Source organism: Eutrigla gurnardus (assembly GCF_963514095.1).
Source record: "Eutrigla gurnardus genome assembly, chromosome: 24".
NCBI lineage: Eukaryota > Metazoa > Chordata > Actinopteri > Perciformes > Triglidae > Eutrigla > Eutrigla gurnardus.
The window spans coordinates 2258894-2280476 of NC_139935.1; the positions used below are offsets into that span (position 1 = coordinate 2258894).

The 21583-nt window shown below is 48.2% G+C and overlaps 3 protein-coding genes across 5 annotated transcripts; 2 read left to right on the forward strand and 1 right to left on the reverse strand.

Annotated features, from left to right (window-relative positions):
• The first annotated feature begins 183 nt into the window (after nucleotides 1-183).
• On the forward strand, nucleotides 184-7343 carry rpgrb (retinitis pigmentosa GTPase regulator b). Of its 3 annotated transcripts, none has more exons than XM_084004115.1 (15): nucleotides 184-290; nucleotides 998-1123; nucleotides 1239-1331; nucleotides 1811-1873; nucleotides 2022-2180; nucleotides 2983-3132; nucleotides 3244-3402; nucleotides 3490-3645; nucleotides 3732-3856; nucleotides 3942-4133; nucleotides 4205-4391; nucleotides 4541-4635; nucleotides 4708-4767; nucleotides 5027-6599; nucleotides 6741-7343. In XM_084004115.1, the coding sequence occupies exons 1-15, from the start codon at nucleotides 260-262 to the stop codon at nucleotides 6983-6985; spliced, it is 3414 nt and encodes a 1137-aa protein (XP_083860241.1). In that variant the 5' UTR covers nucleotides 184-259; the 3' UTR covers nucleotides 6986-7343. The 3 variants fall into 3 exon arrangements, with proteins under 3 accessions (XP_083860241.1, XP_083860240.1, XP_083860239.1); XM_084004114.1 differs by having other exon boundaries at nucleotides 5027-6338; nucleotides 6405-7343; XM_084004113.1 differs by having other exon boundaries at nucleotides 5027-7343.
• Nucleotides 7344-9491: 2148 nt separating this feature from the next.
• Nucleotides 9492-11487, forward strand: LOC311009694 (dynein light chain Tctex-type 1-like). Its single transcript, XM_084004020.1, has 5 exons — nucleotides 9492-9650; nucleotides 10065-10106; nucleotides 10602-10725; nucleotides 10878-10955; nucleotides 11043-11487. Exons 1-5 carry the CDS (start codon nucleotides 9615-9617, stop codon nucleotides 11114-11116), a joined length of 354 nt encoding a protein of 117 aa, XP_083860146.1. The 5' UTR covers nucleotides 9492-9614; the 3' UTR covers nucleotides 11117-11487.
• Nucleotides 11488-11764: 277 nt separating this feature from the next.
• Nucleotides 11765-16828, reverse strand: cybb (cytochrome b-245, beta polypeptide (chronic granulomatous disease)). Its single transcript, XM_084004413.1, has 13 exons — nucleotides 16684-16828; nucleotides 16142-16234; nucleotides 15591-15701; nucleotides 15398-15482; nucleotides 15010-15158; nucleotides 14493-14674; nucleotides 14277-14409; nucleotides 14108-14200; nucleotides 13781-14034; nucleotides 13191-13353; nucleotides 12840-12986; nucleotides 12637-12761; nucleotides 11765-12455 (listed from the first exon to the last, which is right to left on the reverse strand). Exons 1-13 carry the CDS (start codon nucleotides 16726-16728, stop codon nucleotides 12338-12340), a joined length of 1698 nt encoding a protein of 565 aa, XP_083860539.1. The 5' UTR covers nucleotides 16729-16828; the 3' UTR covers nucleotides 11765-12337.
• Nucleotides 16829-21583: the final 4755 nt, after the last annotated feature.

The following is a 21583-nucleotide window of genomic DNA, read 5'->3' on the forward strand; positions in this document are numbered from 1 at the left end:
TGTTATATTTTATGTTATATATGTATTATATAATGTATTTAATATTTATTTATTTGCAGAGATGTAGATACGCGTCTGTATTCAATATCAAAACAAAGCGTCCTGTCCCTTTAAGGGTCACGTCGTCGGCGTCTTCAGCGCGTCAGCACCGTAACCTAGGAGACATCTTGTTTACTTCCGGGTGGGCAGAGTCTAAAGCAGGACGAGGGGCTCCAGCACGCCCACGACGCGGAGCAAAGCGGATTAGAGTCCGGCAGAGATGGCGGGGGAGTCCGAGGACGAGATACCAGGTCCGCTACGTTCCGTACTTCATCTTTGATCAGCTCATAACTCGCTATTATTGATAAATCTGAGACGTCACGTAGCGTTAGCTGTCGTCACGCGGATAGCGCTAACCAGTTAGCTAAATTTAGCTTCGGCTTTAGCTCGCTGGCTAACGGGAAATAAACCGGTTTTTAATTCGCTTTCTGTGCCATCTGTTTATGAATTATACTTGTTTAATCCTAATAGTTTGAGTGTTTTTCGTCACATGTTGTTTCGCTTGAATAGTTTTTTGGGCTTGTGAAGCATCATATCGATCATATCAGAAGCTAATGTTTAAGATTATGTTGCTTGTTTATATTCGTCATATCATAATTCACACACAGACGACAGTGTTGATGTACTTCCTGCTGCTTTATAGTTACATTCTGACATTCACAGTAAACTGTTGTGTTTCTACTGCAGTGTATTTAAGTACTCAAAGTTTTACTTCAGTAAAAGTCTAAAAGTACTCTTTCTGCAGCATGGTCACATTACTGTCTGGTACATGTAGTCATCACTTTAATGGGGCTATTATATGGAGCTATATATTTAGTAATTTGCATATAAATCTGATATTTACCTTCAGAAACATGTAAATACATACAGTATATATACTCCTTAATGTGATGAACTAAGAATCCAAAATGTGATAAATCATGTTATGTTGACTAAGTCTTTTCTTCTTCTCTCTCAGAATCCGGAGCCGTTTTCACCTTCGGAAAGAGCAAATTTGCCGACAACGTCCCGAGTAAATTCTGGCTTAAAAATGACGTCCCCTTGAAAATCGCCTGTGGGGACGAGCATACCGCCTTAATAACAGGTGAGAGGCCTTTTTAAGGTGGGAAAGTGTCCCATGGCAAGTCAAACAAATACGAAATAATAGTTTCTGTGTAATCCCGACCCCTGTCCTGACGTAATGCATCACTCCTCCACAGAAAACGGGAAACTCTTCATGTTCGGCAGCAACAACTGGGGCCAGCTGGGTCTGGGCTCCAAGCTGACGGTGAACAAGCCCACCTGTGTCAAAGGTGGGTCCCTAGACTGCTCTCTGGACCCTAGACGCCGGGTCTCTGGTCCCCATTCACCAGCTGGAGGGAGTGTTGTGTTCAAGTGCTGCCACCGACAGCTGCCACTCCTCGAGGAGGAGGAGGAGGAGGAGGAGGAGGAGGAGGAGGAGGAGGAGGCGAGGCCTCCTTCAACATGGTTTTAAATATTAAAAATGTAATTCAGTAGCGCTAAGTAAAATACAGTCTTCATGGTAATGAATAACAAGCCTTTATATAACATTAGAAGTGGAAGAGCCCCACTGAGATTATAATCCCAATCTGGAAGGTCCATAATCCGTCTAATCTAGAGAGACGAGGGCAGAGTGAAGGAAGCTCCATCCATGAAAACACATTTCCATCCGCTTCGTCATATTTTCTAGCTTGTTTTAGCGTTTTGTGAAAGCAAAATCAATTAAATGTACATTTTTGTGTCATTAATTATTCACTCTGTCTAATTTCAGCTCTTAAATGTGAGAAAGTTCAGTTCGTGGCCTGTGGAAGAAACCACACCCTCATCTCCACAGGTGAGTCTCTCTGGAACAAACCATATCTCATCTCCACAGGTGAGTCTCTCTGGAACAAACCATATCTCATCTCCACAGGTGAGACTCTGGTCGATGAGTTGACGTGTTCCGTTGATCAGAACCAGGTGTTTGGTTTTCTCACCTGCAGCTCAGGGGCAGGTGTTGGCGTCGGGGGGGAACAGCGAGGGGCAGCTGGGGCTCGGCGACTGTGACGAGAGGACGTCCTTCCAGAGCATCGCCTTCTTCAACTCATGTGGACCAATCAGAATGCTCGCTGCCGGCTCCAACACCTCCGCTGCTCTCACAGGTGATGTTCACATATTCTCTTCAGTTAAGTCAATAAATAGTTTAATTATAAGGTAATTTATATTTATATTTCTCAAATTCAAATAGATCTGTTTGAATTATTATATTATTAAATGTTGTTAGGAAATGAGATTTCTTAGATATTGTCATTAAATTCAATAAAGAATATTTTTGTATTTTTGTACTTACATATATGTATAGTCTCTCCGGGTTCTCCGGCTTCCTCCCACAGTCCAAAGACATGCAGGATGGGGATAGGTTAATTGGTGACTCTAAATTGCCCGTAGGTGTGAATGTGAGTGTGAATGGTTGTTTGTCTCTACATGTTTGCCCTGTGATAGACTGGCGACCTGTCCAGGGTGTACCCTGCCTTCGCCCAATGACAGCTGGGATCGGCTCCAGCCCCCCCGTGACCCTGAATACAGGATAAGCGGTAGACAATGGATGGATGGATGGATATATGTATAGTTATAGTTATGTTATAACATTAAATATAAAATATTTTATAAAATAATACATAATTTTAACAATAAATATATAATAATACATATTTTAAATAATAATATATATTAATATTATTATTATTAGAATAATATCATATATTAATAAAATATAAAAATACATTTATAAAATATTACAATTATTTCTTATTTTAAATATGCCATTTTTACTGTTTAGATTTGGTGAATAAACTGTAAAAAACATTTGAATTTACGATGTCATTGTAAAAGTCTCTTTAAATGTATATTGTTTGAATCAAATCTGAATCTTATTTAAAACGCTTATTAAACCGTGTATCACAGAGAGCGGGAAACTGTTCATGTGGGGCGACAACACGGAGGGTCAGATCGGTCTGGGGAAGGAGAGCCACGCCTCCTCGCCACAGGAAGTCTGCGTGGGAGGACCAATCAGCTGGGTGTCCTGTGGATACTACCACTCCGCCTTAGTCACGGGTGAGACCAGAGGAAGGTCACGGGTTCACGTGAATATGGATTACATTGATAAAGAGTGGTGTAGCTGCATGCGTGTGAAACGTAGTCTTCCTCCGTGTGTTCGACTCCCAGTGGACGGCGCTCTGTACACTTTTGGCGAGCGTGACAGCGGGAAACTGGGTCTGGGCACGGACCAGCTGCCGCGGCACCGAGTCCCCCAACTGGTCCGGAGCATCAAGGAGCCGGTGACGCGGGTGGCCTGCGGAGGGGGACACACGGTGGCGCTCACAGGTAGCTAGTCTTAAAGAACTACAAATATGGCCGAAATCCCTCAGGAAGATTCTTCAGTATTTATTTTTTGTATTTCCCGTCTCTCAGAGGACGACGTGTTCACGTTCGGGCTCGGACAGTTCGGCCAGCTCGGGCACGGGACCTTCACCTTCGAGTCCCGGTTCCCGAGACTGGTGGACCACTTCAAACGGGGCCGAGTCAGCCAGGTGACCTGTGGGGAAAACCACACGGCTGTCATCACAGGTGGACACGGATTCTCTCACATTGGTTTATTGAGGCAGCAGCTCCCTCCTTCAGGTGTACTGACCCGTTGTGGTTCTGGTCCTCAGACGGGGGTCTGCTCTACACCTTTGGAGACGGCCGACACGGCAAGCTGGGCCTGGGAGACGAGAACTTCACCAACCAGTTCAAACCGACGCTGTGTCCCCGCTTCCTCAAGTACCAGGTCCAGGCGGTATGTGCTCCAGGTAGTAATCCTGGTTCTGGGTCCACAGCTACGTGGTCTGTGTATAACTCCGGGGGTCCGGGTCTCTGTGCAGGCGGCGTGCGGCGGCTGCCACATGGTGGCGCTGGCCCGGCCCAGAGGTCAGAGCGGCGGCGGCGTGACGCTGGAGGACGAGGACGTGACGGAGGATTACCTTGAGAGGCCGTACGTGGAGCTGGTGGCGGACGTAGCCGACTCCTCCGCCCTGCAGCGGAGCCTCTCCGCCCGCGTCCGCCGCAGGGAACGGGTGGGTACGCAGCGCCAGCACAGGGAACTCTGGGTAATTACAGGCGTTCTGATGACCTTTCCTCCCCTCAGGAGAGATCTCCGGACCAGTTTGGCGCCGTGTTCCGCACGCTGCCCGCCATGACGCCCAACTACCTCCACCCGCCTCCGCCTGTCTCCAGCCAGACCCTCCCACCCAGACTGCCTCCACCCGAGCTGGGCCACAGGAAGGTGCTCAACGGGACCCACCAACACAGGAGCATGGGGTCCATCCAGCAGGGTACCTACCTCACCTCACCCTGTCCTCCACCTGCACCTCCTTCTCATGAGAGAGATCTGTGGTTAAAAATGATGATAAAATAGATCAAACATAAAAGATCCATTTCTCTGCTTCCTCCTAACACGGCGTCCTGCTGTCTCCCTCGCCAGAGCAGCCAGGAGGTGAGACAGGCAGCGTGGTGGAGAGCCTGACCGACAGCGACAGCGTCCGAGGCCTGGGAGACACCTCCGACTTCCTCAACATGGTGAGACATCAGAGGGTTCCACCCCCCCAACGAGGGCTTCACCCCCAATGACCCTCCTCTTCCTCCCGACAGACTCACGTGATGAAGATGGACCCCGGTGACGAGACACTCACACTGTCTCCCCTCCAAAAGGTGACGCGTCTCTTCTTCTTCTTCTTCTTTCACATTTAAACTCACACAGTTTCTGCTTCCTTTCATATCCCAGGTTGTGTTTTCATCAAGTCGTCATGTTTCAGAACAAAATCAAACACATTTCTTTCTCCACACAGTAGATTTAGTCGATGTGAATTCATATTACTGAAGTGTAGAAATCTCCCCCCTTTAACCCTCCGTCTCGGCTTCGTCTCTAACGCCTCTTTCTTGCCCATTTCCTGCTTCCTGTGCCGGATAGAGGAGGGGTAAGGATGGTAAGAACGCCAGGGGGCGGAGAGAGAACCTCAGAACGGAGAGCGAGGCCGCGGCCCCTCGCCGGGCGCTGCCCACCGAGCTCCTGAGGGGCCACGGCGCTCGCTCTCAGAGGCTCCAACGGGCCAATCAGAACAAAGAGAATCTGCTCACAGAGAGGAAGCCCAGCAGGAGCAGGCCGAGCGTCGGGGACATCAGGAGGGCGCCGTCGAAGCAGCGGCTCAGGCTGGGTCAGGGGCGGGGCCAGCTGATTGAGGTCAGCAGGAAGCCGGTCCCGGACTCCAAACGGAGTCCTGAGACCAGGAAGACGCTCTCAGGCGTCGGCTCTGAAACCGTCGGTGTTAAAAGCAAACCGGTCGTGGTGCAGAGTCAACATGCGGCCGGTAAACGGCCTCACACACGCTCACCTGGGTTTCACCCGGGTGACGCGGTGCAGGAAGTGACCTCCGGTGACCTTCAGAGTCCCTCTGAGGTCAAACCAGAAAACTCCAAACAGTCTAAGAACGAGAGAAACAAAGAAGAGGCTCAGTCAAAGAAAGCAACGCAGAAACGTCCGCTTGTCGTCGGCGCCGCCTCGCTCGCTGCAGCATCGCTGTTAACGCACGCCGTGGCGTCCAGACGCTCGCCGTCACCACCATCAGAGAGCCGCCACGCCGTCCTGAGAGACAGCATCAACATCGTACCGAAGAGTCCTGCAGGCCGGACCAGTCGGGACCAGCAGGAGACCAGTCAGGATGAAAGTGAGGAGGAGGAAGAGGAGGAGGAGGAGGAAGGGCAGAGTACAGACGGCAGCGAGGAAGAGGATGTCAGTCACGGTGTCAAGAAAGTAACCGAAGAAGAAGATGATGAAGACGACAACACTCTTCAACCAGAGGAGGAGTCTGAGGAGGAGAGCAGTGCTGAGGAAGAGGAGGAAGATGAGGATGCAAGCAGCACAGTAGGAAGTACAAGTGAAGATGAGAGTCACTCAAAGAGTAAAGGAGAAGATGAGGAGGAAAGTGAGGAAGGGTCGAGTCGTGACACAGAGAGCAAAGCAGGAGAGTCTGAACATGAGGAAGAGGAGGATTTGGAAAGTGAAGGTGAGGAAGAGGAGGGTGTAAGTCAGTCCCTAAAGTCTTCAGAGGAGCAAGGAGAGAGTGATGAAGAGAGTGAGACAGAGGGGGAGGAGGAAGAGGAGGGGGAGGAGGAGAGTAGTGCTCTGGAGGCAGAGGAGGAGACGAGTGAGGAAGAAGAGGGTGATGAGAAGGAGGAAAGTGAAGAGGAGGAGGAAGAAGGAGAAGAAGGGGAGGAAGAGGAGAGTGAAAATGAAACTGAAAAGCAAGAGGAAGAAGCAGAGGAGGAACAGGAAGAAGAGGAGGAAGAAGGAGAAGAGGAGGAGGAAGAAGGAGAAGTAGAAGAGGAGGAAGAGGAGAGTGAAAATGAAAAACAAGAGGAAGAAGCAGAGGAAGAGAGTGCAGAGGAGGAAAAGGAAGAAGAGGAGGAAGATGAAAGAGAAGAAGAAGAAGAGGAGGAAGATGAAAGGGAAGAAGAAGGAGAAGAAGAAGAGGAGGAAGAGGAGAGTGAAAACGAAAAACAAGAGGAAGAAGCAGAGGAAGAGAGTGCAGAGGAGGAAAAGGAGGAAGAGGAGGAAGAAGAAGGGGAGGAAGATGAAAGAGAAGAAGAAGAAGAGGAGGAAGATGAAAGGGAAGAAGAAGAAGAAGAAAAGGAGGAGGAAGAGGAGAGTGAAAATGAAAAGCAAGATGATCAAAACAGTGAGGAAGAGGATGATGATGAAGACAAGGAGAAAGAAGAAGAGGATGAAGATGAGGAGGAAGAAGAAGAGGATGTAAAAAAGAAAAGTGTAAAATCAGGGAGTAAAGTGAGGTCAGGGGTCAGAGGTCAAGCAGCTGACGAGTCAGAGGAGTTCTGGGGTGACGTGTTGCCTCAGTACCTCAACCTGCAGTAATGTAAACACCAGGGGTCAGAGGTCAGGCAGTGGAAGGGTCAGAGGTCCTTCTTCACCTTGTCACGTCTTGTTTTGTTACCCGATCTCATATTTACTATTTGAGTCTGATCAACCGGACGACCCTGAACTCATCGTGGTGCCTTCACTGCAGCGTGTTCCTTTCAGCTTCATTTCCTTCTTTTTGTGGCAGCTTTAAAATGTGTGTGTGTGTGTGTGTGTGTGTGTGTGTGTGTGTGTGTGTGTGTGTGTGTGTGTGTGTGTGTGTGTGTGTGTGTGTGTGTGTGTGTGTGTGTGTGTGTGTGTGTGTGTGTGTGTGTGTGTGTGAGAGAGAGTGTGTGTGTGAGTGAGTGAGAGAGAGGCTGCTTTCATTAAAATGTAGAAAACATTTTTAACGTGGAATTATTTTGCTGTACTTTTGTGTTTGTAATAAATAATTGTGTTTTTGTAATTTCGTTGTCTTTGTGTTTTTCATCCAAATAAAGTTTGTATACATTTCAGAGATTTATTTACAGAGATGATAAATCCAATGCTCATATGAGACGTTGGACAGATAAACTGACGAGTTGAGCTGGTTCAGGATCAGGTGGGACTTGTTTTCTTCTTCTAGTCTGGTCTTCTAGTCACTCCTCCTGTAGCGCCGTCCCACAATGCACTGCTGTAGTCAGGAGGAACCCCGTTAACACGTCCCCGTCTCCCGTGTTCCTCCCTTCCTTTGAACTCTTAGCGTTTCGCTCCTTTAGAAGTATGTCACTTCCTTCTCTCCCTAATCCTGTTAGAATCTGCTCTTCATATGATGATCTCATGTCTGTCTTTAAATCCCCCTTTGCTCAGACGGGGGGTAAAGGTGAGGAGGAGGAGGAGGAGGAGGAGGACCACAAGGCGGAGGACCAGACCTCCGGTTTGGACGAGTCCACTGAGAAGCTGACGGAGGAGAATCCAAGTGATGTAAGTCCTCCGAGATGAACATGAGCTGCTCGTTCATTGTTCCTGTGGACATGTGACCTCTAACCTCTGACATGACATCTGTCCAGGAGCCTGCAGACCCTGAAGAAGAACCTGGACCTGATGAAGAGCAGCGAGGTGAGGGAGGCTCCTTAAACTCTAGTCTGTGTTGCGTTCAAGAACATACATCTCAGCTGGGAGATAAGAGTTCTGAGTCTAACTGGTGTCTGACAGCAGCTGAAACCACGGAGACGCCGGACACCGCAGCTGGAGACGGGACGGGTGGAGACGAGACGGGTGGAGACGGGACGGCTGGAGACGAGACGGGTGGAGACGGGACGGGTGGCAGCACCCTGCCGGCCAATGGGATGGCAGACAGCAGCTCCAGAAGCCAATCAGGGAGCAACAAAAAGGTAAAACATTACGTTTGAACCCGCTGATTTTTGTCTGAGGCATGACATCACAGGATGTAAACGACCTCCCTTCCCTCAGCTGTCTCTCTTCAGGCGGCTCTCCTTCACCCGGTCCAAGCAGACCGTCGACAGAGACCGGACCCCGGTGGAGGACGCCGTCGTCCAGGCGCCGCCTCCCTCCACGGCGGCGGCTGCTGCTGGGAGCGGCGAGCCGGACGCCAACCAAGGCGGATCACAGCAAAGACCTGCAGCCTCAGGGTCCAGGGGCCCTCGATCCGGGGCCTGCACCCTGCTCTGACCACCAGGAACCTTGGACGGGTTCCAGGTTCACGGTTACTCGCCAGAATGCCACCAGATGCTTTTTACATCCCGCGTTGTCGACCGGCTGGCGTTCTTCTTCTTCTCTGCCTTGATCTGCGTTTTACTGACATAACTGTTGGGTGATGTCACAGGTGGAACGCAGAGTGGCGAGTCCCCGAGCTCAGGGAGACGTCTCCAAGTGTCTTCTTCTGTCCAGACGACAGAACAAACCGCCAAAGACTTTTGGAATCGCAGAATTCAGATTCGGTTTGACTTGCAAAGAGGCTCAAACAATCAATCCATTCCCACACGCGGCCTCCAGCCGAGCCTCGTCCTCCTGCACCAGTGGGACCAGCAGCACCACGTTACTGGCCTTCATCCTGTGTGTGTGTGTGTGTGTGTGTGTGTGAGTTTTTAAACTGTGAGTGTGTAAATAATTTATGGTCCTTGAGCACATTTGCACTTTTTGATGTGATCTGTTTGTTGCACTTCAAGGAGATGCATCCGTTTTTAGATTTGTATTTTTGGCATGATAATCTCATTTTAAACTGACTTTTTGTAATCGTTTGGATTTTTTTGTGATATCAGTAAAACATTTTAAATATAAAGATATAAATCTGAGTCTTTGATTTCTGTTACACATCAGCCATTCGGAGCGTTGAAATTAAACTTGTGGAGGTCGGTGGGGTCATGGGCACTGAAATATAAAATACATAAAACATTCTGTTACAAGTAGAAGGACATACGTATTATCAGTCAAATGTAATTCAAGTAGAAAAAATTAAACGACTCGCCACCAGCAGGTGTCAGCGCTGAGCGCTGCCTCAGCGCCGTTTCTTCTTCGTGGCTCTTAATTTGAGTCTGTTGACAGCTCGCAGTGAAGCTCCTGATTCCTCTTCTTCCAGCTATTTGAGCCTTTTTCTTCTATTCCCCTGAACAAAGCACGACGCTGCGACCCCGGCGGGCTCCGATCCATGAGAGGGATGGAGGAATATCACAACGGCAGCGAGGTTTGACCCCACACATCTGGATTTAGGTGTTTATCGTGCTCGCAAGCTAGCTGGCTAGCTGGCCGTTAGCGTGCTAGCTGCCCGGGGCTAGCCGCTCCTAAAGGCGAGCTATGATGCTAAATACCGTGACGTAGCGTCGCATATCATCTCCATAATGAGCTAACGACCCGCTGCTGGCAGGTAGCAGGTGTTGAAAGTGACGTCACGACTGATTTTACGCTGTATTGATCCTGTAACGTGAAGGAGCTAAACGCTAAACTGTGACCGTTAGTCAGAGTATATATAGATATATATGTGTGGGATGTCTTCCTGTTTCCTTCACGGGTTAAATTAAATGAGAAAAAGAATATGTAAACGACGTAAGTGTGTGTTTTCACCTCCGTTGAGTCACGTGGGTCGTGTTTCGCCTCTCAGGGCTCCTTCAACTCAGAAGAAGCGGACAACGTCGTCAAAGAGGTAAAGTGAACTCTTCACCTCAACTTACGTCTTTACATGATTAGTTTATCATTATTTATTTTTATCAGTTTAGTCTGTGGAGTCAAACATTCACACCCAACCTGGTCTTTGTCGTCCCTGTAATATTGCTTTATAATATGTTGGATAGTAGTAGAGCATTCATGTCACATTACTGGAGTATTAATTGTAGCTTGCTGTGCTGCTGTAAAGGTCACCATGACTCCGATGCACACAGGACTATTAGAAGAACGCCCACAGTGTCTTGAAGGCTTTGTCTTGTCTGAGGTGTTTGCTGGATCACGAGGTTTACGAGGTTCTCAGAGAACTCGTCATCAAGAACAGAAGTGTTGATGAAACGCAGCTCCGGTGAAGTACAGAACAGGCTCTTTATTTCACTGTCCTCAGGGCCAAACAGCATCCGGTGACTTCCACATGACTGTTCACTGTGTGTGTGTGTGTGTGTGTGTCTGAGAATATCTCTTCCTATCTCCTCAGTGCATCGAGGCCGTGGTCGGTGCTGACGACTACAGCCAGAGTCTGGTGAACAAGTGGACCGCCGGCATCGTGGAGCGCTGCCTCACACAGCTGGTCAAACAGGGGAAACCCTACAAGTACATCGGTACGTTGGTCTCGTTCTCTCTCGGCGTCACAGCCACGAGAGAAGCAGCGTGGCATCATGGGAGATGTTAGGACTCCGTCAGGGGTCAGACAGCTGATCAAAACCTGTAAACACATCGTTGTTCCTCATAACACGCCTGCTTCTCCGTACAGTCACGTGTGCCGTGATGCAGAAGACGGGGGCGGGGCTCCACACCGCCAACTCCTGCTACTGGGACACGGCGATGGACGGTGAGAGAACGCCTTACATCATTTCCTGTCTCTGCTGCTTTCTCTCCTGGTGTCTCTCTGACCTCTGACCTGCGTGTGTCTCTGCAGGAAGCTGCACCGTGAGGTGGGAGAACCGCACCATGTACTGTGTGGTCAGCGTGTTCGCCGTGGCCGTCGCATAGGACGCACACGCGCACACACACAAACTCGCACGCACACACACACACACACCACCAGAGGGGGCGCAGTGTGTTCCTCTGACCAACAGGGGGCCACCAAGTGCCACCAAGTGCCATACGGCTGTGCGTGTATGTGTGTGTGTCCACCTGGAAGTTTGACCTCATAACTTCTAAAGGAAAAAGCCGCCGGACGCATGCAAACGCCATCATGGTATTTCCTCGTAACGCCGCCACTGCAGTGCTTTAAAGAACCACGTTGAGCTTCTTCTTCTTCTTCTTCTTTCTGACGGTTATTATTCTGTGTATCATGTCACCAGAGAGAGAGAACAGTTTTGTACTGTAGGAAAATAAACACAAAGTGATTTATGATGAAATGGTGGCGATGCGTCATTCTGTCTCAATAAACGGAGCGACATGTAGATTAGTTCGTTAGATTAATTTCTTTGTTTTACCCTGATATTCCTGCACTTTCTATTTGTTCACATACAGTTACTCAAGTCCAACTTTGAGGTACTATTTCCATGTTCTAGTACTTTGTCGTTGTACTACATTTCAGAGGGATGTATTATTGTATGTATGTAGATCTAATGATTTTCACTGACACACTTTCAGTTTATTATCCATCGAAAGAAAAAACACACAGACAACGAGAACATTGAAAGAAACGTTTTATCTGATGAACCATAAAAACAAACTGCATGCTTTTGTACAATTTCTGTAAATTTATTTGACAATTAGTCACTTTGTCAGACGTGATCCCACCAGGAGGCTGCTGGTGGGTCCCTGATCCAGGACTCCAGCAGTATTTCTGGGATCTGGTTCCGGGTCTGGGACTCGTGCACACTGACTGTGGTCATTGTGGGCGTCAGGAAAGCGAGATAGAAGCAGGAAGCATCGAGGAGTCGCAGGCGAAGCCTTGCTGCTTTGCTGCCTTGCTCAAGGGCCACAACTCTCCCCAGACCTGCTTCTCAGAAAGACCAGACCTGTTCCAGCTCTGCTTGTGCACATGTATGAAGCTGGCTGGAAATAGTAAGGTGGTTTTGAAAGCAGCAGTTGAGTTGAACTCAAAAAGGAGAACAAGTTGATGTGGAAAAACCCGGCGGTAGTTCCCTGCGTTCTGGAGCAACAACGGCAAAACGTCTGTGGCGAGAAAGAAGAAACATGTAGGCGGCCCGGGTGCTGGGCGGGGCTTGGCGGCCGGACTTCCTGTGGGTCTGAGCCCAGTTAGAAGTTCTCTTTGTTGAAGATGAACTTGACGTCGTCCTCTGAGTGTGACAGACACTGTTTCTCCAGAGACTTCCCCAGCTGAGGAGGACCGCACAGGAATACGCCCACCTTCGTCCTGAGAACCAGAACCCCCCCACACACACACACAGTCAGGTCAACTCATTTATGTAAATAGTTTAACTGATCGGGACTAAATAATGTACACACACACTTTAACTAGTGTGTGTGTGTAGTGTGATAAGGCATGTGGGCCTCACCCTGGGTGAGTGTGTGTGTGAAGTGTGTGCGGGCCTCACCCCGGGTGTTTGGAGGTGATACTGGTGAACTCGTTGTCCCAGTTGGGTTTCCCGTACAGAGTTTTCTGTTTGAGGCCTGTGATTGGATCGTTCTCGGCCTCGTGGTGAACGCGGAAGTGAGCTGCCTGTCGGAGGAACACATGGTTACCATGGTGATCGTTAGTGTGACGTAACACACACGTATGTTTCCGAGTGTGGAGTACCTCGGTCTCCTTCCAGCGGGTCAGGTAGATGTTGTAGCTGAGGAAGTCGGTGACCCCCTTCTCCGCCATCTGACCCTCCAGGGACTGCAGCAGGTCTGCGAACCACTCGAAGGCCTCCGTCTCCGGGCAGAGCCAGTAGAAGTAGATCTGGGGACGACAGGAGGCCGCCATGTTAGACCACAACCAGGACTCTGCAGTCCCCCCAATAAAACCAACCACTCAGAGTAAGATTTGATGCTACCAATTCACTTTCTGGAGTTCTTCCTGAGGGAATGAAGACCGTGTGACGTAAAAAAAAAAAAAAAAAAGGCCAGGAAGTGGACCGTGAGTCGGTGTTCTGGTCTCGCTCACCTTCTTGGTGAAGATGTCCTGGTTGTTCTGGATGCGTTTGTACCACACGGACTTGAGGATAGAAGCGAAGGGGGTCACACCGATCCCAGCGCCGACCAGCATCACCACCTCGTAGCGGAACACGTCCTCGCTGGCTGTCCCGAACGGGCCGTCGATGGCCATCCTGGGAACGCATCAGAGACAGACTTACAGCCCATGTTCATTGGCCGTACTAGGGTCCAGCAGAGTCCAGCAGCAGGAACTATATAGAAATGCATGTAGTCCTGCAATGTTTACTGCTATTTCTAGTATTTTATTGTTTAGAATAAAAAACGCAGCAGTCAAATGTCGACTAATTTCTGGAACAAAAATGCCGGATGTTCAAGGACCTGAAGTTTGAGCAGGTAATCTGATCGGAGGCAGCAGCTCTGCTCTGACCAACTGTGGGAAAGTTAGCGTTGAGTTTCCTACAGCTGGTCTGCAATTACAGACACAATGAACCAACAAGGGGGGGGAGGACCCCCGTTGGCATCTTTCGAAGAAGTGCTGGATCGGGGAGGTGGAAGGCTGCAATCAAATGTAATCACAAGCTATTTTAAAGGTGGTCATACTTGGGCAATTTCCAGGCCTCCTGGGTCTCGGTTTTGTCCCCCCCACAGGCCTCGTAGATTGCCTGAGTCCAGTCCCCGACGATGCGGATGTGGGCACTGAAGTAGTCCTCCTCGGGGGCGGAGGTCAGCGTGAAGGGGTGCCACTCCAGCCGGGACACGGATGGACACTGGATGAAGACGTACTGACCCACCTCCATGTGGAAGCCCTTCCTCTTCATCTGCAGCTCCAGGGTCTTGGACGGGTGCATCACCACCTGGGGGGGAACGGGGGTCATTACAGCGATAATTGCAACCGTTTGCATCTCGTTCACTTGAGCAGGAACTCACCTTGGTGATGACGACCTTCTGGTGGGATCGGTAGAAGCGGACCAGCCTCTCGCACACGTAGAGGATCATGGGACCCACCACCCACTTCCAGGTCTGCAGGAAGAGGGCCACGTTAACAGCGTAAGAGATGTTACAAAGAAAACAACCCTGCGAGTCTTTGGCTGCTCACCATCGGTGGGTTTCCGGCGAATATCGGTACGGCACACTTGGACCCGTTCTGTCCCCAATCGTCAAACTGGTCTGCACAGACCTCGGGCTCGTTGGTGGTCAGGCTGGTGGCCGTCTGTCCTCTTACGATCCGCCTGCAGCCAGTGGACAGTCAACATTAGTATTCTAAACGAAGCTTCTAAAGGCCGGACGTAGAAACGGTAAATGCGGTCGTCACCCGAAGCCGTGGAACACCAGGCCGATGAAGAAGATGACGAAGAGGTGGTGGGTGTACCAGAAGACCTCGAAGTAGGACCTGCGGATCACCTCCATGGACGAGGTGATGATGAGGATGAGGGCCAGCGTGATGGCCACGCCCGTCACCCCGGCGATGGTGGTGAACATGACAAAGGTGGGGTTCTGCATGCAAGTAAACAGAGTCGTGACTGAAAGGAGGTCAAGCGGGGTTTTTGTGACCTGTAAGAGGGTCTCTTTAGTGGGTCGTTAGCAGGGACTGGAACTGTAGTTTTGGTTTATTATTAGATTTCACATGAGAAACTCTTCTTTTCTTTTGTTAGAAAACGAATACTTTATTTGTAAAGAGGAAGTTTGTCAAATGAGCAAATCTGTGAGGCCAAAAGAGGAAGTTTGATGAAATAATGCTTCTTCTCACTGACACCAACCATGGCAATCGGGCAGATTAAGCAACACCAGAAGCCTCTGGCTGCACGTATACAGAAGACCAGAAGACTCACCGTCTCGTTGGTCCTGATGGGGTTCAGGAAGGCGGCGCCGTCCCCGTTGCCGATCTCAGACAGGACAAAGGGCAACAGGCTGCTGTTGCGGTTCAGCTGGGCGTCCATGAAATACTCAAAGTTGAACAAGTGAGCCACGATGTGCACGGCTGAAGGAGGAGAGATTAGTTCTGAATCACAAATGGGGAAGTGGCAGATATAGAAATGCAGCAATGATGGTTTACAGATTGCAGATATGATTGTAAAATCAAAAAACCCCAAAAGTAATTTATTTCATGTTGTTTCATTGGTTTTAGCATTTGACAACTTCCTTCAATGAATGAAGACAACTCAGTAGTCCTGACCCTGAGGCGGTCCTGACCCTGAGGCGGTCCTGACGTGAACGTACCCGTGTGGAAGGCGATCATGTAGGCCACCAGCTTGTGAAAGGTGATGTTCCGGTCCAGCTGACGAGCCGCCGTTCGGCTGCAGCACTGCGGACAAAGGAGAAGTGATGGTGTGAACTACAATCCCCAGGATGCACTGCTGTTCTGACAGGTTGGGTCTGGTTGTAATGGTGCAGGTTTTTGTGGCGTGTTCACCTGGATGGTGCCCCGGAGGAAGGAGAGCAGGTTCCTGCAGACCGGCAGCAGGATCAGCATGCAGTTGAAGTTGAGGCAGGCGGCCGGAGCTCTGGCCCAGGACAGGGCTTGCTGGGAGGGGAGGGGGGGGAGGGTAGTTACTTCTGAGTAATCAGATTACTACTTCTTCTTCACTTGAAAGCTGCAGCTTTGAATGTTGTTCCCCGCATCACACATTAAATATAGAAAAACCCCATTTAAGGTTGTTTCACTTCTGCTCCCTCGGATGCAGCTGCGCAACGTTCAGGGGAGGAGGTGACGAGTGGAGGAGGAGGTGTGGAGGAGGAGGAGGTGGCATTAGTGTGATCGGTACAGGAAGCTCATGAATGGATCCCAATCACCAACGGATTAATTTCACTGTTCAATCACTTCATTTAAAACCTTGAAGAAGGTCCAGCTGCACGTTATAACATGTGACTGAACAACCCCAGCATGTCCACTGGTTTATTATGAAGCAAACCATTCACAGAGACGGAGCTGGTAAAGATGAGGGATCTGCTGGTGGGACTCACCCCCAACAGGACTCTGGTGTAGAACCACTTCTCCACCAGGAAGACCATGTAGAAGTGGACAAACAGGAAGGCGTTGATGCCCAGCCAGACCAGCTGGAACACACACACACATCCGATACACATATATATATTTATGTAATATTAATCAATGAACAGGGTTCCTTACTCACTAAAACACCAGGAGGATTAACTAAGAATTAAGTAATTCTTAATGCAATAATAATAATAGTAATAATATGTTCACACCGGAATCTGAGAACAGAACTGAAACCCTGCACATGAATGTTCCCTCCAGATCTGACTTTCAGAATAAGAGCAGCACTCCTTTAAATCAAACTATTGTCTACCTGTGATGCTGCAACATTGAATGACTTTTAAAATGATCCAATCATTCCCAAGAGAAATCTGTTTATTTTTTGCCTTTAATCTGCTCACAACCACTAAAGTGTCATTTATCTGAATAAAAACACAGTTTGTCCAACATGTTTGTCCACTTTTAACAGAATAATAAAACAGAATAGAGATGCAATGAGAGCGCTCACGATGACGAAGATGGAGAGTCCCTCGTTGGCAGCGAAGTTCCCCATGTTGTCTGGACCGTGTGTGTCGCTGTGACACTTTGAAGGCAACCTACTGCTTTTATAACCTTCCTCAGGAGCAAATCAGGAAGTGGCTCGCTGCAGCGTTCACGCCTGTTTCTCTGCAACAGCTGAAAAGGTTCCTTATCCAGTCTCAGGCCCTTTATCAAAAGTGATTCACCCGCCAAAATAAAAGAACGCTACTGAGCCTTAACACCAACGTAGGAGCAACTCAGCCGACTCATGTCAAGAAGACAAAATGCAACCAACAAGGAAGTCGAGATTGTGTATTAATGCAGGTGAAGATAAGACATTGTTGATTCCCAGCAGTCCTTTCAAAAGAACCCCACCTTTAAAGGAGGACTAGTCGTATTGTTCATGACATTTAGTCTTTCGTGATATTCAGGAATAAACGTAGAGATCTGGAAACGATAACACGGCGTTGACGAAAGGTCAACTTCCTGCTCGTCGTGAGCAGGTGAGCGTCGAGGAGGAAGTAGATCCTGCAACGGTGAGGAAGTGGACGATTTCTAAACGTGAAGTCAACCAGAAGTTTTATTTCCTCACGTTTCCTGTTTCAGGCTAAACCGAAGGATGCTGAAGCAATGTCATACAACAGATCGGACAACGAGATCCGATGTTTCCAGTTCCTTGAAGGGTTGCAGAGACGGGTCTAGAGATGTGTGACGGCCTCCTAAAGGTGGTTCAAGGAGTCCTTTTAGGGACTTTAGTTCTGGGGAGCTGCAATTAAGTAGATTTACAGGATTTGCTTGGTTTTTCAGGCCCATGACCGGGTCCTGTTGGAGGCCTGCTGCTGGGGTTTTAAGAGGGGCTAAGGGGATTCCAGGGGCCCTGATGGGGGTTAAAATCCCCAGTGAAACATACTTTTTTTTGGACAGAAATGAGCTGAAAAAGAAGCTAGTTTTGCCAATCAAAGCATATAATTGAATTCTCACCTGTTGAATCGAATCTGTTTCGACTGTAATCACGAATATCGAGAAAATAAATAATCCCATGAACACTTTGGATTCTTGTCGGTCAGATCACCTCCTCATCCCGAGGGATTAAACCATTCCATCACACCCCGGAGGTCCAACTGGACACAATTCTGCCCCTGAAGTCCCGAGCAGGTGAGAGAACTGACCTGTTGGAGTCGGTGTGTCACTGCTGCCCCCTAGTGGCAGAACGGGCGTCCTGCTTTATACCTCCTCATTATAAAACCCAAGAGGTTTTTCTAATCTTTGTTTTTATTTCCTCGATGCTAAACGGTGCTTTACTGTATTCCTGAAAACACATAAACACATGAATCTGTATTTGTGGAATCGAACCAGCGGGCTGACGGACGTCTGTGGAGATGGCCGAAGGGGAAATACATTATTCAGACCGGACGGGTTGAAGTTTAATTGGAGAGTGACAAAGATGAGATGTGACAGAATGAGTCCAACACACACACACACACACAGTGTTGTAACTACGTGGATGGCAACATGCAGTTCTATGGAGAGCTGCAGGCTCCATGATGTCATCACACAAGCTCGTAGCTAAACATCTTCTTGTGTTTTCAGATAAACTTCTTGTTCTTCATCACTGGGGATTTTCGTGCCCCCCCTCCGGACCTCCAGACTAATGAAATGCATCATGAGACGGATTAAAGAGCTCAGTCACCTCTGTGTGTTTAAATTATCTCGTTTTTATTCTAATATGATCCTGACATTCGTAATAAAGCAAATATATTATAATGTGATCCACCTCCGAGGCATTAAACCAGAACCCTCTGGAGGGCTTCTGTCCATATTTAGACATGATATATAGTACGCAATGGCGTCAGCAGTATATTGTAAACGGCGACGCCCCAAAGGTGGTGTGTGGCTTACACAAAAGGCCTTCTGCTGGTTTCCTCCTGAACTCGGGACGGGGATTAGATAAAACCGGTTTCAACAAACTGCTGTTTCCGATGTTTCCGGCGTTTCCGATGTTTCCGGCGTTTCCGATGTTTCCAGTGTTGCTGATGTTTCCGGTGTTTCCGATGTTTCCAATGTTTCCGATGTTTCCGGTGTTGCTGCTGTTTGCGATGTTTCCGGCGTTTCCAATGTTTCCAATGTTTCCGGTGTTTCTGATGTTTCCAATTTTTCCGATGTTTCCGGTGTTGCTGCTGTTTCCGATGTTTCCGGTGTTGCTGCTGTTTCCGATGTTTCCGGTGTTGCTGCTGTTTGCGATGTTTTCGGTGTTTCCGATGTTTCCAATGTTTCCGATGTTTCCAATGTTTCCGGTGTTCCCAGGCATATTTCAGGCGTTTCCGGTTCCTGCGTGAGCACAAACATTGTGTTGGTGCTTCATCTTTACACGTTAACTATCAGAATATTGAGCTGGTCCGTGAATCACATGCTCGCCGCCTTATCACCTCCGAGGCCTCATGATCTCTGGATCTGGATCCGTTAGATGAGTCACTCAGAAGAGGACTAATGTGAGTCATCCCTCTTATCTCCGGGACGGCGAGCAGTCACGCTGTTCTTGTTGGTTCAACACAGCGAGTGAGCCTGGAGGGTAATCTGATTACTCTCTCATGCTGATGTGAGGAGACGGACTTTCACACATCGCTGAGGCCGGCGGGGCTGCAGGGTCCAGGTTTTCCTCAAAACTGGACACAGCATCCGGAGACAGATGGTCTGGATCCCTTTTATTTCATTTAAATATGTATATATATATATATATAAAGTCCCAGTCGGCAAAATTGTTTAGATCATATTCACTGAAGCCCACACTGCTCTGATAGAACAACATAAATCATCCGGTTTTAGAAAAAAAACCTGCACGTAGAGCCTGTTGTTTGTTTTGCAAAATATCAACAATCAGCACGCGGGGCTGTGTTCGTGCACACACAGAGCCCCTCCCCCCTCGGGTCGTTCCACTATAACAGGGGGGAGGCAGAGGGAAGTAGCAACAAGCTTCCAATTCCTCGTTAAAAACCGAAACGAGGAGGTCCAAAACAACCAAGCAAAAGAAAACACCGGTGGAAAAGAAGGAAAGAAAGAAAGATGGCGACGGTGCCCGTGATAAAACCAGAGTCAACATCGGACCCGCGTTTCAAAGGTGGCGTGATCTAAGGGATTTCAAAGGGCACGAAGTCGAGGGGGAGGAGCGTGACAGTTGTAAACATTCAAAATCTGACCCAGTGCCCTCGATCCACCAGACTTGCCGACTGGGACTTTAATATCTGATTTGTAGACAACACTTGTCAGCAGTAGCAAATGTTAAAAGAATTTGTTCATGAACAGACTTCTCCATCTCTAATCTCCTTCTTGGGTGAATTTAAGTCAACGTCGGACTTTAATCTTGGCCAAGAGGAGCAGTTGCAGTGCAACAACGTGTGAGGATGCTACAGAGGAAGTGCTCAAATCAGTGTTGAGTCTTTTAAAGGTCCAGGGCCCAGTATTTCAAAAGTGATCCACTGGATTATCCTGGTCGGATTGGATTAAATCGTGATCTGATCTGAAAACTGGGTATTTCAACACAGATCCAGAGAATCCCGATCCTGAAGATCAGGATTCAGCTTTGTTAATCCAATCCTCCCTTGAATCCAGATAAAGGGCTGGATTTGGGTATTTCGAAACGTAAGGCAGAGATCTGGATCAGCTTGATACCAAAATTTCAGGATCATTTGGATCCCACCTCCAGAGGTGGATTTGACTTGGATTGACAATGTCTCGGCTCCACTTGAAACAAATTGAAGTAATTTAAGAACATTTAAGGTGTAGCAAAAATGTTTGGCTATGTTTGTGTACAAACGGATTATTTTACTTAACCAAATCAGATGCTATTCTGCTTTAAATTACCACAATTATGTTTAGTGAGAGCCTTCTACATAAAGGGAGACAAATTAGGATGGAAAAAATGTATCTAATTCTGTCACTGATTAAGCAATAATACATGAAAATAATGCAACTACAATTTCAAACACTTTATTCAAAATCCAACAACTTATCACTGCAATTGCAGCATTTCCAAGGATTTCCAGCACTCATCCAGACCCTGTCCTTAATAGCTGAGTGGGCTCTGAAAGTAGAAGAAAGGGAAGGAGTATGAGTAATATCTTTGTCTTCATTTGGAATCCACAATAGTCACAGAAACTGTGTGCATGATGACGACAGCATGATTTCCCCAGCATTACTGTAGCATTCTGACACTTCTGAATGAACTGCATAGTTCATACACAACACACATACACAGTGTGTGGTCTGTACGCATGTAGCCTATTTTCAGTCTGCTGTGTTGCCAATGACGTAACGCTAATAAACTCTGAACAGGTTGATGTTAGCAGTTATGGTATAATGTACGTCAGATTAATTACCTTGTAAATCAAACCATCGACCACAAAATTCGTAAACAAAGCCAGCGACCGCTAGCCCGCTAGCTGCTTAACACGGAAGTCAATGGAGCAGAGTTAGCTACCGTTAGCACGGCCGAGATCGCTACAGCCTGGTTTTCAGTACGTGACAATTCATATATATAGCTAGCACGATATGTTGGTTGGCGTTTATATGGTCCTTAAACCGCTAAACATTAGACGACGGTAAACTTACATTTTTGACGTGAAAGTCGCGCTCCCAGCTGCTACTTCCGTGAAGTAGACCGCCATGTTTCAGATCCGGAGGCGGAGACTTGAGACTTGGTAATCCGTATCCAGCCAGGTCGGGATCACAGTGATCCACCCGGCCAGTGTTTTGAAATACTCAGATAAAGTCAGCAGGATCACCTTGATCCATGACTGAGAAAAGGAGGATTTCATTATCCGGATTATTCTGATCCGGATTACAAGTTTTGAAATACTGGGCCCAGGAGATAAATGTTATCAGGGGCCTGGCAG